The sequence below is a fragment of the Branchiostoma floridae genome, chromosome 3, assembly GCF_000003815.2.
Source record: "Branchiostoma floridae strain S238N-H82 chromosome 3, Bfl_VNyyK, whole genome shotgun sequence".
Lineage (NCBI taxonomy): Eukaryota > Metazoa > Chordata > Leptocardii > Amphioxiformes > Branchiostomatidae > Branchiostoma > Branchiostoma floridae.
Window position 1 is genome coordinate 26,176,787 of NC_049981.1, and position 18,928 is coordinate 26,195,714.

Genomic DNA, 18,928 nt, shown 5'->3' on the forward strand with positions numbered 1-18,928 from the left:
CCGTACAAAGAAGGATGCTTTAATAACTAGCCTATTGATCCGCCATGGCTTTTACCGCACGTCATCTGACAGCGGTTCGATGCGCTCTGTCGATATTCCCGAGCCTGACGAAAGACGTATCTCCGATAATACATGGCCCAGGAAATATTGTTAGACATGACTTTACAAGTCCCGGGCTTTTGATCCTGACCCTGCTTCCTTTAGCATTTTGTTCAAAATCCAATATAGGATTTCGCTATCAGAAACTATCAGTTACGCTCAGAATATATAGGACCAAGCTAACATTGCGGCTACAATAAGCCCCAAAGTTTCGTTCAATGAAATATGCAGCAGCACTTTGGCTACTAAATAGACAAATAGCAAAGTTAAGACATCTACAAGCTTATGGTAGTTACGTTATTGTTGTTTGGCAATCCCGTCGAAAGTCTGTGTTCTGAACCGCAGTTAAGGTCATTGATGCAGATAAGATGAGGCCAGACAAAGTCTGATTGTTTGGTAATAGGCCTTGGTCGAGGAAACAAGTACTGAAATGCTGATCACGATCTCATTCTCACAGTCTGCCTTTACCTTTCTTATCTCTCAGGTAAATTTTTGGCTTTTAGATCCAGGATTTAGGATTTAGTCACGAAATGGCTGTGATAGATATGGCATGGTGGGCTGTTGTAGCTGGGATGATAGAAATAGCCATATCGGTTGAATAATTTCCCAGGAAGTAAGAGGGTTACTATTTGCTACCAATTTTGCCTTTTTCTTTGCAGAAGGTGACTTGCTACAGACTCTGTTGGTAGCGAATGGTAACTCTCTGGCCGGCTAAGTTGTTTGGAAAATTATTCAATCTATCTGGACAATCTATCTATTTTCCAGCTATCCACGGAAGCTGGAAGAGACTTAAGTTTAGTAGATCGAAAAACACGGTTATAAAAAAGTGAAATAAAGCAAACTTTTTGTTTTACTGCATTATTTCTGTTTGCATCGTCTTCTCCATTTTGTCAGCGTTCAGCAGAGCGGAAGCACTACTGCTGTTGACCCGAGGACTGGTCCCGGAGATCGTCCTGCTCCGGCTTCCGTCCCTCTCCAACGGGAGCAACACCAGAGTCACCCTGCCCAGCATCACCGAGGACCCGAGGAACCTGTTCAAACACGCTGTTCTACTTAGTACTGTGGAGAACAGCATCAGCGTCATTAATGAGGTGGGCAGGGGGTGTTGGGTACAGTGGTTATACCCCCTTTCCACTAGGACGGCGCTCTCGCCGCGCTCTCTCTGCGACCTAAAATTTGACAGATCCTTCAACGAATTCTATAGAAAAGAAACGAATCTTTTTACACCTTGTGTGTTTTGTTGTCTTCTCAGTCACACTTTTACGTTTTGTATGATATACCAAGTGTGAAAGTGAAGATTACACATATCCTATTTAGGTCGCAGTGAGAGCGCAGTGCGATCGCCGTCTAGTGGAAAGGGGGCCTTAGGGAGATTGTGATGGGCAGCTTTACAAGGTTGTTTGAACATGTCAGACATTCACAGCAAAGTTGATGTTATTAGATTTAGGATTTAGTATCAAATCACTGAATGGTTTCATCAAACTATCCTTCTCTCTCTTTCTATTTATATAAATAGAGTGAGAGAGATAAATGGAGAGGAAGAGAGAGAGAGGGAGAGGGAGAGGGGGAGGGGGAAGAGATGGTCAGTAGAGGATTATCTATGAAATTTGCTGAATAAAAAAGTTCTTCAATTCTGAAAACAAGTTCTTCCATTCTATTTCCGGGTTTGCTGCATCACCATACTTCCAATTCACAAATTTGAAGTTTGACAAATTCCCCGCCTTAGTAATTTGGAAGGTAACAGAAGGAAAACCCGAAAAAGAGTACCTAACCCGGTATTGTATTGATTGCACTGTTCATCACTGTTGCCTCGGAATTAGCTCCGTTGTTCTGGAGCCTTGGATCGGAACCGGCATCGGTTGCTTGGGGAATGTTTCTGTCATATCTCATCCATGTGGAACTAAGCCGACAGAGACGCGGGGGAGTCAGATGATTTCCTCTGGGACAGTAAACTCTTATTCCTGATCTTTTCGGATTACGGGTCAATGTTGTTCATCATACCTCAAGATCATGTTCACTGACATGACGAATGGACCGGTCCAAAATAGATGTGGGGGTCGTGTCTGCGACTGGTGAATATTTCAGAAGAAACCAGGGGATGGCTGTAAATTGCTTGGTTATCTGCCAGCTCCAGCTCCTGTGATTGAAACAGAAAGTCAGTAAGAAGAATAGTCAATTTCCGTTGTCTTTGGGCAAAATATAAGCAGAATTGAAAACATGAATTCTATTTGCACCTCAAATTCAAAATCATTGGTATGCCAAAGGCTACGTAAACGGATATCAATGGCTTCCTGTCATAATGTTATCAATTTTGCGGTTGTTGAGTGAGTCACACGGCCGCGCTTAGCGCAAAATTCTTATACAGCGTCATCCGGACTTCGAACTCGATCGGAAATCGAAGATCAGTCCTTTCGAAATGATTTTAAGTGCTTGGGACATACTGTTACATAAGTATTATGTAAGAGGGCGGACCTGGGTCATCGCCTAAATACGTTTCACAGAAAGTTTGTTTTTCGTTTAGATAAGCACATTAAATAAGTATCAATATACATTGTGTACCTGCGTAGACGCTCAAGTTTGCTCTGAAGAAAAAGGTCTTATGGCAGGAAACACGCACGATTTATAGGTAGACAAAGGATGAGCCTCTCTGGACTGAAACAAAAGAAGATGATCTTGGTTGACAGGCAAGTATCAGCCTTGCATAGGAGAATATCCAATGCTTGGCAGATCTTAGGAAGCAAAATCACAAATGGTTGGATCTGTGGTCTTTGTGCATTACCGGACGTTTTTGTTGGTTTATTTCGTGAAGCACCTGGATCCACTGCTGTGGCTGTGATAGGTGTATCCTGCCATAGCATGTTTCAATATGTCTGACCTCCTTTTGTTTAATTTGGTTGTATTTGTATGTATGTGGTTTCTGTATTTTATCTGTTTTGATAATCATTGTGATTGGTAAGAATGTGTTCATTAGGATCATTTCTTCTGAGCGGTATGATTTCCTGTGCATGTTTCATAACTGGAGATATACAGGAACGTCCTACGTTTCTGTTGCTGATACATCACAGGTATCTGTCTGTGAAAAGTCTCAAATAGATAAAAGTAACACATGCTTCATTGTATTCTGTAGGCAAATCAACGGGGATTTTTCACACCAGAACACCACTGGATCATCGCAAATGAGGTAAGGGAAGTCATTGTAAAGCCACATCCAACATCGGGAATGATGCATTCCCAAATGGTGTCGTCAATCACACAGGTACTTGGGAAGAAAGAAAAATGAAAGCGGTGGTAACAGTACCATCCGTGCTTGAAAGGTTAGTGACGTGCACAAGGGTTATTGTTTCAATCTACAATCACGGCAATGTACTTCGATGGTCATGGGTTTCTGGACCATAAGAGTGTAGGCAGATCGGAGAGCCCAATGTGGTGTAATTCCATTACGTAAGCTTCAGATTGACTTTATGTGAGGAAACAAAATAGTCAAATGACAGTTTTTGTAAGCATCACCGATATTTACCCCTCTGAGCTTCTACCACAGATCGTAGCTGATAAGCAGAGGAGTCTCTGTCTGACTCCGAATTGCCGCAGTCATCAAATCACCAAGCCAAAACAGCCTCTCGAGCCAATGCGGCCTAATGGACCTCTTTTAAGGCAGCGTTCATTTCCCAAGACAACAGTCGATAACTCCGTGTTAAGCAGACCATGTCTCACCAGAAAGGGCCATCCGTCTGGATTTTCGCGGAAGTGTTTTGGTTTGTCCCCTCAGGCTGCAATGCGCCAGTGGGAACTATTGGGCTCCCCAACCAACGTACTTATCGCATAACCTAACAAAAGTTTGACTTCCCTGCAGTTTTCGAATTCTAATAAAAGAGTATCCAGTCAATATGTGGAGACGCAGAGGCATGGTGTGATGTATGTTGGCACCCGTTGTTGGACATATAACTGCGACAATAGTCCATTTTGTGGCCTTTGATATTGCAACACTTCGTTTCAGCGCCATTACTCAGCGTTGCACAGCCGTGAAAGATGACCACCGTTCCGTTCTGCCCACAGTGTGCAAGCGACGACCTTATGTCACTTCTCCCCGGTAGCTAATTTAATCTCAATTTGGTCCAGCCACTGCAGCGGTATTTCATGCTCCAACTGCGAACAGTTCTCCTCCGGCGCCCGGTATTGAGAAACTGTGATCTGTTGCTCCTCGGCGGAACCACGATCAATCCGACCGCAGGTTGTTTTCGGTCTTCATTAAAAGTTGCCCCACCAGTGCCCGGATACTCGACGAGATGTATGACTGATAATCTTTGGATGGTAGCAATTCATGGCGCCATAAACCAGCAAGGTTTATCATCGTTCCGAGTTTCAAACTTCAGGAGGACCTGAGGTACAGTGTAGGTATTCAATTGTGGTGATGGGGTCTCACCTAGGAATTCTGTTTTTCTGTTTTTACGATGCATTGCATTGACCAATCTCTCGCCACTACGACTCAAATGAGAAGTGCTGAGCCATTTATCTTACATGGTATTAGTAATTCTATTCTCATGATTTTCATCATATTGCTCTTATCATATTGTAACAAAAGGATTGCCGTTTAATCGCATCCAAGCACAAATTACACCAGTGAAAGCAGTAGCTATAGGCCGCAATTGTTACGAAAACATGGTGATAATTGTTTTCTATATATCAGTATATTGTGTTTGCATATGATTACCAGATGCCAACTCGGGGAGCTGGCACTGCTTTACGTCACTCATCTCTGTCCTGTATCAGTGGTCTTGGCTGTTGTACTGCCGAGTCCCGTGTCAATGTCTAATGGGGGTGTCAATGAGAGCTGTACGTTGTCGGCCTGAATTCCCTAGTCCAACAGAATGAATTCCTTTACTATGAACTCACGGTATGGTGTCACACACAGTGCCGAGCAAGCAGCATTCTGTTTCACCCGATCTTACCAGCTTAACAGACAATCTGTATACCTCCCCAAAATGAAGGGGAATGGCTATTTACCACGTATTTTGCAATTGGTTATTGGCTATGGGAACAGTACCATTATAGTTCATAGGAATATTCAGAGCAGTGAAAATTCAGCAAATTTTGATTACATAAAATCTTTTGTAATCTTGGGTACAGAACGACGAAGGAAAATCATCTGATGGATCTTGAAAAAGTTGTCCATCCATGCGATCTGACTTTCAGGTTAGAAATATCTATTTTTCAGATGAATCGGGACCACGAGAAAAGTTACCAGCTTTCTTAGTTATTACCATCCTTGCCACCTTGATATCGATCCACTCGTGCACACGAATAATACTTCAACCTTTCGTTTAGGATCATCCTCCTAAAGCTGCCTGCCAGTTCCATGGTCATTATTACCAGGGTTGCCGATGGCGTCGCCTTACTGTCCATGGCGATTGACTTCTCGTAAGATCCTATCTGGCTTTGAGAAGATTCCATTTGACAGCCTGGGAAGCTGGAAGGCCTATTCTGATATGTTATAGGGACTGTGGTTGTGTATTGATGGCCTAAGTCTGACGCGTTTTCATCACCCTGGAGCGGGCATCAAAAAGGCTAGGTGATAACTTGGGATGGATATTATAAAAATCGATGTTGGACTCATTCCTATACGGCGCAATTGTATGGACTTATCTACAGCTTTCTGTCTGTGTCGTGGTAGATTGTTAACGACTTTCCACCTCTTACCATGGTACAAGATTTTCTATTAACGCAGGCTTAAATGAGCATCTTACTTTCATGTAGCTGTGATATAAAACTGGTGAAAAAAATCCTTTGGTGAATATGTGAATGCTGCTGAAATAGTAGTAGGCTATTGTGGTCCAATAATTAGCCTGAGAACAACCAATTATAAACTGAGAACGAGAGCAACTAAAATTTAGTCATCCTCACTGTCGTTTCTGCGTCATTACCGCCTAGCCCTGCCTGGGTCAGCTCCTACGGTACCGTCCGCCTGTGCACACCATCACCAGGGTCATTTGTGGGTTACCCCTGTCCACCTTGATCGTATCCTGTCTTTCCGTGCAATAAATCATTGTAAACCTTAGGTTAATCGGCCCGACTTATCTTCTATAGACTTAGGCCTGTGAACAAAAACGTTAACCTTTGTGTGTCACTCGCTCCAAGGGTTGGCAAAATCTTCAGGCAAGTAGAATCCGGCTCCAACACCTGCAGACTTCCTCACCGTCAATCAAGCTCTGCAGCTTCACCACGTTAAACTAGTTATGTAACATTCTATCTATATTTACTGTGTTTTATATTGCTGTGAAAAATTTGGATAAGCGCAAATTATCTCGTGCTGAAATTATAGATCAGCTTTGCGTCAGAATGAAATCTACCAACACAGATGGACTTTCAAGCTACTTTATATACTAAAGGTGCACTCTCGTAAGACGTGGGGCACGCTTGCGGCATTGCAGCGTTCGAAAGGTACTCATTGAATTTCAGAGATAAAGAACGAATTTTCTTACTTGTTGTGTATTTTATCGTCTTCTATGCCATACTTTTACGTATTACACAATATCTGCATTATAAAAAATCGGAGAAAGTAACAAAACAGTGACGCAGTGAACGAACGCAGCAATGCCGGTGAGAGTGCACCTTAAGTGGTAACATTGGGCATCTCATTAGTAAGAGAATCTGCATTCACAAAGCTCTAACAAGAAGGTTATATCATAGCCTTATAATAAGTCCATTTCACTATTGAAATGGTACCAGTATAATGACTGTTTCATAGCGCCAGATAAGCCCACCGTGAGTCTGAGAAGATGTGAGAGGGCCATTCAATTTTCCCACAAATGGATGTCACCATACGAGGCACGTCCCACGATATGAAAACAATAAGTCATTTCTGTGCGAGGACTGTGCAGGCTTTTTTGCTAAACCACAATTCACTCTCAATATATACAGCAGGAGTATGCTGCTAACTTATACATTTTTCGCACTTTGCATGATTTTATGATCTCCATATGACTTGGATTACTCTCTAAGCTGCTTTTATGTAATGTTACAATGCAGAACCATTTGAACATGGTGACTCGTTGCCAATTTCTTGAATCCAAATAAGAAGAATGTACGGTTGAAAACCTTGCACTTAAAATCGGTAAAGATAACCGCTAGATCTAAAACCTGAGTATTCCCTTGATGAGACATGCACGGAGAAGGCTTTTTGTCTTGAGCTACATGACGATAAGGTTGAAGATAAGGCTCTCTTTCTGTGTCCTTTGTCCTACTTGGCATGTAGCCCATGCCAGGTGCGTTCTCATCTGCATTGGTAAATTGTTACTTAGCTTTAACAGAATTAGTTTTGTTTGTGTAGATCGATGTTCTGCGCTGCCTTTACCTTGACCCTGGGTCGAGGCCGTTGACTTGGAACAGTGCAGTGTAGAGGATCATACTCAAAGTAATACTTCCAATTGGATGGCTGTTACGATTCACTGGGCACGTTTAAAAGCTTTCCCGGAGATGCAGTACAACCCGGGAGAATCGATGGACATACACCACGGCTATAACTTAAGTGATGATCAAGAAAAGAGGAATTCTATGGCTTAGACATGACGTTATATTAATATATATATTTTGCCTTCCGCGATGCATAACCAGCTCTAAAAGTGTGAGCACTGTCACATGCGTAATCGGTGTGTGTAGGTGTACTCCCAGGTCAAAAGTTTCCTGACACCCTTTCAATCGTTACTTATCTTGTAAAGTCCTTGTTCTAAGACCACGCAAGCCGTCGTTTATTAATAACATAAAGGAGACAAAGTTTTGCTAGAGACCATGAGACCATGACTTAGAGAACATCGCACACTTTACTCCAAGAAAGAAGCCATGATGAGCTTACCGATGCTGTAGAAGACGTTGAGGGACACAGTATGACATTCCAAGAATACGAATGTGCTTGGATGGTTACTGTAACGATGTTCTTTGGGATTTGAAGATTTTGAAATACTTCCCATGACGGGACAAGAGTGACAAGTCAAGCAACGAATTGTGTCTGCTCGAGGTGTGAGAAACTTCGTTCGTACCACCGGGGACTGGAATAGAACCGTCAGCAGTAGTCAAAGCGCGGGCACGTTCTCCTCCTTGTTTTGGTTTTGGGTATTGCTCATGAAAGAGTTCACGGCAAGTGACAGTGACTGGCCGGGCAGCCTGAGGCGGTCATACTTGTTCAAGTGATAAAATACTATTGCAACAGATTAGGAAAAGTTTTAGTCACAAACACAACAAGGGAAAGAATGCGTGCGATGCTTCTACACCAGCAGCACAGCTCTTTTTGCTTTGGTGGAGTATCTGCATATTATACAAATTCAACATCCTGGAACTCGAGACAACACATTATTATCAAAGTGATAATATGATTGTGAAGATTTGTACTTGTTCCATTTGCGTTTATGGTAATGTAGACTGGTTTCGTATCGCTTTGTACAATTAGTTATGATAATTACTTATGACTTGTAAGTATACAAACCAAGTGACTTCTGAGAAAAAAAGAACTTATGTTGCCAACTTGATTTCCTTACTAGTAGATAACTGGGTGTAATTCATCATTATCACCATTAAACTGCATCTTCCAATAGACGAGGATTAGCATGATCCTTTCTCTACCGTCCGTCCAATTAAGTTAAACCTTCCCGATTGATCTGAAGTTTGTCCTTGGCCACTTATCTCTCACTAGAAAAACGACATGCTTAAAGATGGCAGCGATTAGCGAGTAAAAATCGACCGATAAAACAAATCGATATGTCACTGTGATTATCCAGGGTCTTTTAAAGCCAGACATCGGTGTCTGGGTGTGGGTGTGCAGATAATCCTTAGGAATTGTCATGAGATTGAAGCACTTGTAAAACAGATTCCGTCATTACGTTTAAGCATCAGGGGTGTTCATTGTTTCTGGGGATGATATATGCTTGGGATTTGTGCCGTAAGTAGCCATTCTTTTTGGATCAGGCGTCATGACCCGTGAATGCGGATAGGAAAGGGGTGGAAAAGTCCGGGAAGGAAGGGGAATTTCCTCACTTTTTTGTTTTGTATGTGCACACCAGTAGAATTGCCTACATCGTTGAATCCATTCCCTGAATAAAAGTGATCTGGGTGAGCAATATCCTTGGGAAACCAGCAAAGGGTTTGAAGTTTCCTGATACACCGTGATACCCAATTCGAACCAATGCGAAATGACGCGTTCCTTCCTCATAACCAGTTTCTCTGACAAAAGAGGATAACCATTCCCAATGGGCCCCTTATCGCCTATGATACCGAACATCTGGCGGCATTCTAGCCGCTAGAATGGTGAACATTTCTCAATTACGTCTTTTTTGTACCCAAGTCCCAGTGCCATAGTTCATCATGCTGTAATCGCCGGAAGAAGCACATTTGCACGATTATAGATGGCTTGTTAGAGCAAACCAAATGGTGTAAATCCAGACGAGAACGGCCCTTTGTGTGTAATTATGTAATCGTTCTCTTTAATGTTGTTTCGGCTAATTAGATACCCAGGAAAGATAGTGTCGCCTACGTTGGCCTCCCATCGATTTTTTGCCATTAACAAGACCGTGACTTTCGTAAATGCTACGTGCACATGTATGCCGTTAGACTGGTGACAGTATTACAAGCACGGCACTACTCGTTTTCAAGCTCTTTGAGAGGCATGAATGATTCTGTGTCACACATTTTAGTGTCTGAAATACAACAGTACTTTCCACATGCACACGAGACCTTTTCGAAGACAACTTACGAGAAAAAGTGTCGCAAATGGTGGTTTGAACTAGACATGTTTCTGAAAACGCACTAATTGAACATGAAAAATGGACGTGGGTAATATTATTCTTCCTATGCTCTACCTTATCTACCTGTTCTATTAGTTGTACGTTGTTTCGCGTTATATCGGCACACGCACACATAGTTGGGACAGCTGGTGCTTTCTACAGCAAGACGGGCCATCAGTATCAGTGACAAGGCATTACGCAAGAGCTATTGTTGAATGCATATACGTGTATTTCATTCTATTTGCAGCACTGCCAGGACGTAAAAGGTCTTGAGTTCTATTTTCACAGGCGATCAGCGATCACAAGATCAAGGCAATGAACATGTCGAAAGGCCAGCTGACCGTTGCAAGAAGGCGTATTCCCGAGACAGGATACGCATCGGATTTTCTGAAGTATTGGAACTCCTTGCCAACAAACCTGACGAATGACACTGCAGATAGTGTATACGACATCAAGGTAAATACAGTGTTAACAGCGATATCACATTCGCCGTACAAATAAGAAGTTGTGAAAGTTGGGATAGATATCCAGCTGCCAACAGGAAAATAAGACAACCTTGTCCCTCAAAAGACAAGAACTTTGAGGACATATGCACGACTATCCCAAGAATTCACTCACTTTGTGATCGTACGATGATCGTTCTGTGACCGGACAGGAAGTCTGTATCGTGATGAAATATACAACGCTTACCATTGTCCAAATAAATTCACTCAGTTTGTGATTGATCGCAAGACGATCTTACGCCTTCTGTGACCGGACCTGACTGCTGTATCGTAATGAAATATACAACGCTAACCACTGCCCAAATAAAAAAAAAGTACGCTATTTTTCACCGACTTTTTTTACCAAAGAGGTGCTTCATATCTAAGCTGTTTAAGATGATTGAAGAAGGATTGGATAGCTACTTGTGATGGGAAATTTTCCCCAATAATTTCTTCTACATAATGCCTTTACTGCAGATGACGGCTCTGTACATGCATGATGCTGTCTTGCACCTTGCCCAGGCTGTGTATGCCTTATTCAGGAACAGGCAGTGGATAGGCCCCAACAAATTAAGGTAAATATCTAGATGATCTTTCAGAATGAAAGTACAAAAGTGGTCGTATTGATGTGCATAGGATATCATGAAATACAGACAAATACACGTGTATTATTTATAGATTGGAATAAGAAAGTTAGAATGTTAGCGATGCATTAAGACGGACTAATTTTATATCTTCAAATATAGGTGTTCACTAGACGTGTCCCTACCATGGCCAGGTGGTGCTCTGTTGATGAAAGAATTTAAGAAGGTATGTTAAATGTGCGATAGATTGACGTATCAAATGACATATTGAACTGATATGGATTTGATATTTTTCAACAGACCATAAAATGCATTAATGTTGGTGGTAAGACCTACAATATAGACCATGTGTAGTATTCTAAATGAATTATTTTCAAATCATAGGTGTTTGTCTATCCAGTTGACGCAGGTTATTGTATATATCCCTGTATGGCCTAATATATGTATCATAATTCTGTTCGTCAGCAGTCCGACGACGGTGGTGTTCTTGGAAACTCCATATTTGAGGAAGCAAAGCTGCATTCATCCCTAAGCTCTAAACTGAAGACACTAGCAAAGGATGGAACAGGAAAACTCATTGATCCTACCTGGGTAACAAACTGTTTATGTATACACACAAATATCAATAATGTGATTTTTCATGGTAATTAGTACTAGTATGTGGTAACCCGGTCTATCTTTTCTAGGACATTCAGTTCTAAATGTTCAAGATGTCTTTTTTCTGGCTCTTTGTCCTTGAAATCCTTCTTTGGTACCAATTTCATTCACAAAAGCCTCAGTTTATCCACCAGCGTATTTTACAGGCTCTTGGTCCAAGAGCTCCCTTTACAACGTCATATCTAATTGATTTCACAAAGCCGGTTACTGCCCTCTGGGGAGGTAGGTAGAACATACGTGACTAATCCATATTGTATAAAACTGTCATTAAAAGTCTTCGCGTGGGCGCCTCATGATTCTGCCTCAAGGGATCAATGTTAATCTTATTACATATCCATATTGGCATGGTTTGTAAATCTGATACTAAATTACCGCAAGGGGAGTACTTATCAATTTTCTATTGCCATGGATACCTGGATCACACGATCAGATTGTTATATAATAGACTCACTCAATATAAAAAAAGAACACAGTCCTATATATGCACACAAGGCAAAATGCTGAATGATTGATGCAAACTGGGCAAACACGTTAAACTTGAAGCAATGCAATTTTCCGTATTCTATATACAGTTGCTTTACAGCTCCGTACCCCCGGCATCATACATAAACATTCAACTTGATGGGGGTATCGACCTTAACACAAGACAAAGAGTCTTGTTCCCTTTAAGTCACCATGATTTAAGGCACTTTGGAATGTTTATGACGTGTTCCTTCCTCTATCGGTTGTAAGGATAGATGACTGGTGGGCTTTGGGCATGCAGAAACTCAACTTAAAGCGATTGGGGAAACATCCGCGTATCGTTCATTGACAGTTTGGTCACGACAGCACCCAAACGAACCACTGTAGTTGTGGAATGTTGACTAACTCCAGAAAGTTATGAAGGCTTTTCACCTAAATACCTTTCCATTGCCTTCATTTGAATCAGTTAGACAAAACAAGGACAAAAGTAGGCTCCAATCTTTTTCGACCTATTGTAATACTGATTACGTATACGCGTAAGCCTTAGGACAACTGTGCCGTTGTATTACATGTTACAATTGATACATATAGAATACAACACGGTGTATTCCTTATCACCCGAGGTATCAGCCCGACCGCGGGTCGAATCGCCCGAAGGCCGGAGGGTGATCCGACCCGCGGGAGGGCTGGGACCGAGGTTGTGTTGCAACAGTAATGTTCCAACGTCTGAATCAGGTATTCGAACATTCAATGGCGCCGCACTCGGCCCGCTCGAAACAGTTCGATTTCTTCGAATGGAGCCTGTGTGATACGCCTTTCGAACCCGTCTGTTACGGAAGTTATGGCCCGGTCCGGAACACCCGTATCGAACGTTTTCGCGTCACAGGTATGACATAATTTTAGTTACAGTGCTTCATGAGTATTCACATCTCACACTCGCACTTTCCCGTATTGATTCTCCAGGACAGTTGGTGGCATGCAGACATCATCTCCGAAGAGAACTTCTTTGAAGAGATGAAGAGAAAGTCGGGCATCAAAGGCAGAACGTTCAGAGTAGTAACATTACAGGTACAAGGTCTAGCAGCAAAACCACTCTGCGACCTGCTTTTATTACGTACGTTCCATCTAATTAACGACAGCATGAATAACTTAATAGCCATCTCAAAGTAATCAAAGCTGACCTGGCATCATAGAATGAATACATGATGGAAAATAGTAAATAATGACCGACCTTATCCCAATATCCATCAATCATTGTACTTCAGCAAACACAAGACAATTGCTTTTCCAATAAAAACTCATCAACTGTCGTCAAATCAGTCAAAAGCACGGCCCTTCGCTTGGTAGTGAACACGATTTTCCTTTTACAGGAAGAGCCATTTGTGTTTAAGAAGAACGAGGGCGTGTACACAGGATTCTGCATCGACCTTTTGAAGGAGCTGTCCGCCATGTTGGATTTTGAGTACCTCATCTACGAGGGGCATGATGGGAGATATGGTAGCCTCCAAGAAGATGGTACTTGGGACGGGTTGATGAAAGACGTTATTGAAGACGTGAGTCAGGATGATACCTTTACACACATTTTACGACAGTACTACCACAGTATTCTTTTAATTTCATACTTATGATTGAAGAAGCTTGTCAAACTCTTGGGTATGTCCCGTGCTATTATCGTTCCTAGATAATGCATAAGAATGTTCAAATTTTGTGTCTTTAAGCACCAGTTGTATATGCACAGCAATAGTCACTATACATAGTTTAATACTTGTAGAGAGGCAAATTGGGAAATGATGGTAGAAAAACAGTCAACAGCCAAGAGTATGACCTATGCGTCATGACTATTTATTCAAGTCTTCAGGTACGTATTACACTCTTGTGTAACAGTGAAGATTTTACATATGGTATGAATGCTGTTTCAGGAGGCAGACTTTGCTCTGGGTGCCATACCAGTCACACCAGACCGAGAAAGGACACTGGACTTCACCAGGCAGTTCATGGAGACTTCCATTGGTCTTCTGATCAGGCAAAGGGCAAAGAAGGCCGACTGGTTAACGATTGTTAAACCGTTCCATCTGAAGGTATGCTTTATGTTTACACCAAAGTAAGTTTTATCATAGCCAGTAGAAGGGGGGGGGGGTTAGTTCTGTGGAAGTCAATTGATATTTAGTAAAAGTTTTGTTATATATGATTAAACGATAAAGATGCCCGACTTAACAGTCCTCCCTTTGATATTTATGTCTGCATACCCATTTGAGCTATCCGGGTACATTTCTGGTTAATACTAATAGACGCATCGAACAATCTTATCGAGAGATGATTGCATTAGACTTCAGTCTCCATATCATATCGAAAAACTTGTCAACTATAAATCGATTTATATCCGTGAACTTGGCCAGCCGTGAGGTATTAATTGGCTTGACTCGAGATACGTTTTGATCACTGACAGTTGATAGATCATATGCCAAGAATTTTTATCGAAGGTTATGAAAATTTCAATATTCTATTTCCTCTCCTGTATATAGAATATGTCTAAGTAGAAAGTCGATTCCGAGACTCGATATTTTCATGACTTGATCTACTGCGGTGTTCATTGATGCAAAAATATCTGATATCATTTTTATAACTTGATAAATGACTGAGTTGTGCAACCATGGTAGTAACATGGATGTGTTATCGGAAACTGTTGCGATGGAAAAACTTCGCCATAAGTTTGTTCTGTAGTATACTGAGCTGAAGTGAGATATATTTATGGCATCTTTTTTCGGCAGGTATGGCTGTGTACGATCGCGGGGTTCGCAGTGGTTAGTGTTGCCTTATTTCTGTTACACCGCACGGGATCCAGCGAAGATGGAGAAAATGTTGTTAGGAGCACAGACGACCCAAACCTAGCGGACACAATTTGGTTTGTGTACGGCACATCTGTTAGACAAGGTAAGGTTCTATGTATGTACGTAAGTAGGTATGAAATGTATATAAGTATGTTTGTATATACGCTTTTTTTTGTATTCACTTGGTATCTAAAAGACTATTTCATGTGGAAATATAAAATTTGTTTCGATGGTTCACTTCAATGGATCACTAAATCTCGGAGGTCTACTTTTCACTCTGTTGCAGGCGGAGGGATATCTCTAAGGCGACTGTCCACTCGGATCCTGACGGGCGTGTGGTGGCTGTTTATCCTGATCGTTCTGTCATCTTACACCGCAAACCTTGCTGCCTATCTCACCGTCACCAGGCTACAAACTCCCATCACTTCAGTGGAGGAACTATTATCATTCGGTTCCTACACGTAAGAAAGTCTGTCAGCTTGAGATCAATATATGCCAGCATTATGATACAAACAATCTTTGTAGATTATTGCACATTTTTGAGATGTTATTTGGAAAAAAACTTTCTTGAAATTATGACGTACTAATACGTTGATGAAGTTTGAGATTTCTCTTTATGTCCATCAGCTTTAGCGCATTACAGCGAAGTAGTGCAGTACACTTTCTGTCCGGGTCAGATGAGCCATCACACCAACACATCTGGTCACTACTTGTTAGCAGAAACAATAGTCTGGTGAATGACACCACAGAAGAAGTTGAACGGGTCAAAGAAGGTTGGTGTGCCTTTATCGATCTCTTCCTTCATGTCAGTATCATCGTTCAACTCCCAATGATGTTATCGTATCTTTGTTACCTTGGCATTGAAAGATATTGGTCAGGTGCTAAGGAGTGATACAACGTCGGACATTTATCGTTATTTTGCTTACGGGCAAACGACATTTTGCTCTTCATGCCAAATCAGTAACGTTGTAGGTGGGATGACAGGCAAGACTATTGATACGCAAGGTTGCTTCTGTCTGTGTCGGTTTCCATCCGCGCGTAAAATGAGTAAGGATACGGTTGTCCTCCAATGTAATCATCGTCTTCTTTCTTTGTTTAAGGGTCACAAGCCTTGGTAGGAGACGTGCCCATCATGAAGCATCTAGCAGACAGGGATCCCAGTTGCCAACTGTCTGTAATCGACTTCACAACGCGCAGCTATGGCTACAGCCTTGCTTTTCAAAACGGTTCACAATTCACCGAGGTTTTCTCGCTGGCGTAAGTATTCCTGTCCACTTACATGTATACACCAACAGTGTTTACATATATACCTCCTACCGTGCTGTATATCGTATGTACGTACATATCAGCTACCAACACCCTTATTCTTATTCTAAAGGTAATAGACTGAGTGTACATCCCTTCTGTATCCCGCTGTGCGATAAATCCCTTACTGACAGGTTCATGAGAAAGGTTTCGAAAAGACGGATTGGGTAACTGAGCACGAAATTAAGGATATGGAATTCATGAAATATTGATGGAAAAATGTAAGGCTGCCTAGAATAAGTCAAGAGTAGTCTTGAACCCCTGCAGACACCCCACTGTGCTATAGAATGCTACACGAAAGCATAAAAGACTTATTCGTATAGCTCCACAGGTAGGGGCATCATTAGGCACCAGCTATGCTGCACCCGCAATGGGCTAAGACAGCTATTTTTTTCTCAACGGCCTTTGAAGAACTTTGATTATCCTAAAAAGCACTCTAAGTCAGTTGCCATTTAAAGACAGAACGCATGAAGCCCCTTGTTGCTTGTTTCCCACATCTCCAGAATCCTTAAACTCCAAGACAGTGGCAGAATGGATGAGCTCAGACAGAGGTGGTGGCCAGGAAGGAGCAGTAATTGTCCACTTCACGGCAGTCTTCTGAACAGCGAGACAACACAGCTCGACCTGGAGACCTTTGCTGCCGTCTTCTGCATACTGATATTTGGTTTAGTGTTGGCGTGTACTACATCACTGTTTGAAGCGCTTTGTCGGAGAAGTCGACAGCGGGCGGAAATGTCTAAAGGAAAAGAAGTAACTACATTGATTTTTTCCTTTTTATTTATACATCTACACCGTACATGATCTTCCGGGTAATTATCTACTGCACAATGTAGTTAGTTAAGTGTAAGAGAATGCATAATTTGTAACGTAAGCATGATTAGTTAGCTGGGCTATTATCATAGATTATATTATGATAACTACACAGGATTCAACGATGCAACATGGTCGTATCCAAGGCTACTAAACGAGAGTGTCGACTGGTAAGGTCTTACTTACCAAGTTCGTCCTTCCTCAGGCGGAGCTGAACGGTGACCTACAGATGGGCAAGATCAGCAGCAACACCAAGGTGTCACCAGGGGTATCGGTGCACAGGGAAGACAACGGCGAGATCCACATCCACGTCTCACCGCCAGAACGGTTCCCTCCACCACCTCCTACACCTTTCCACTTGGCAAGAACCTATTGTGAATGCTGTGGTGACACGAAGAAAAACAAAGACAGTCCTGCAAGGCGGAAGTATTGTTTCTGCTCCAGCCTAAATCAAGAGGAGGGTGTCTGGACCACCGGGTCAACGGCCACGTCGGTAGATACTGCGACAGACACTGTGCAGAACCCTGTAGATTTTACTACAAAGCTATAACTTCAGATTTTACTACAAAGCTATAACTTCATCATAGAGGTTAGGAAAACAGCTTAAACAAGAGTTAGAAGACCTCATACCTCCGTAAAATATGTTGAATCTTGTCTCATTGATGACACAAATAAAGCTGTAATTAGCATTATCTATTTTAGATGAATCTTCTCTAGCAAAATTGCATTTATTGTATGTGTAGTAGTAATTTCGCCTTGTTTATATTTCATCATAAATTATGCAAATGACTTTTACACAATCTATGCAGCGTTGTGCATCTTAAACGAATTTAGACATGTACGCATTTTGCACCATCTATCTGAAAGGATTAATGGCACTTTCGCATTAATTATGCCAATTTGCCTCTCATTTTCATAATTCATACATTTGCATGTAGATGATTCGCCCTCCCTGAATTATGTCATATGTATTATAGACCCATTATTGAAAACATTACAGTTATGAAAAGAAAATCATAATTTGCATTTTATTGTATACATCATGTTAAAGCATGGACATCCGAGTTACCCTTGCTTAGTCATTCTAATTGAAAATCTTAAGAAAAACGCCCCTGCAATTTTATAGCAAGCTGTTAATAACAACCCTGTAATATCAATCATGCCTGGCAGCCAGTAACGCGCCCGATAATTTGTATTATCTAGTGTAACACTCCCACTATTTTGTCGGAAGCAACGCTAGCTGAAAGACAAGGTGTCTCTCAAATTAGAAATAATGGAAGTATTTCCTGTTGGCAAACCAAGACGTGCGCACAGCATTCCTTCTCATTTCATCGATCGATAATTGAAAATAGATAATTACACAGTGTTACACCGTGACTGCTAATATCATAGTTTCAGTGTTAGATTACACAAGTAAGCGCTGAAGAGTGAAAACATTTATTAGAGAAAATAATAAAGCAATCTATCATTTGTTAATTGGATTTTTACTATTGTGTACTGTTTGTAAATTTATGCATTTGAGATTCACAGTTGATTATGAGGTATGAGGCATACAACTGAATTATAGTAACCAACATTTTTATAATTAATAACAGTTATCAAGAAGACAAAGATAAAACTGAAAATTCAACTAAATACGAACTTAACTTTTGAAATATTTTGGAAAGCATCAAGCATTATAAAAGTTTCCAGTTTTACCATCATCCACGTTGAGTCTGATTCACTACCAATGCCAAAAGGCATGTGATAAAAAGATTGTACTTGGATTAAGTGCCACAAAACAAGCTCATGAAACATCACCAGAACCACATCAAACACGGTCCGTTAAACTGCAAAGAGCGCTGCGCACGGTCTCAGTATGGAATGGTGGTGATTACGACAAAAGATGAAAGGGGAAGAAGTGTTTTATATTCTCGTAGCAGCTACAGATAATG

General features: G+C 41.5%; 1 protein-coding gene across 1 annotated transcript in view; it reads left to right on the forward strand.

The window, feature by feature from the left end:
• The window catches only part of LOC118412418 (glutamate receptor ionotropic, delta-2-like), a 31,914-nt gene extending 14,370 nt beyond the window's left edge, over positions 1 to 17,544 (forward strand). Inside the window, exons 4-18 of the mRNA XM_035815268.1 lie at positions 994 to 1,190; positions 3,227 to 3,280; positions 10,155 to 10,322; positions 10,826 to 10,923; positions 11,095 to 11,158; positions 11,398 to 11,523; positions 13,015 to 13,119; positions 13,422 to 13,604; positions 13,971 to 14,129; positions 14,820 to 14,982; positions 15,166 to 15,340; positions 15,507 to 15,652; positions 15,980 to 16,136; positions 16,688 to 16,934; positions 17,200 to 17,544. Of these exons, the coding sequence (XP_035671161.1) occupies positions 994 to 1,190; positions 3,227 to 3,280; positions 10,155 to 10,322; positions 10,826 to 10,923; positions 11,095 to 11,158; positions 11,398 to 11,523; positions 13,015 to 13,119; positions 13,422 to 13,604; positions 13,971 to 14,129; positions 14,820 to 14,982; positions 15,166 to 15,340; positions 15,507 to 15,652; positions 15,980 to 16,136; positions 16,688 to 16,934; positions 17,200 to 17,544 (2,387 nt within the window). The remainder of the gene's footprint in view (positions 1 to 993; positions 1,191 to 3,226; positions 3,281 to 10,154; positions 10,323 to 10,825; positions 10,924 to 11,094; positions 11,159 to 11,397; positions 11,524 to 13,014; positions 13,120 to 13,421; positions 13,605 to 13,970; positions 14,130 to 14,819; positions 14,983 to 15,165; positions 15,341 to 15,506; positions 15,653 to 15,979; positions 16,137 to 16,687; positions 16,935 to 17,199) is intronic.
• The last annotated feature ends 1,384 nt before the right edge of the window (positions 17,545 to 18,928 follow it).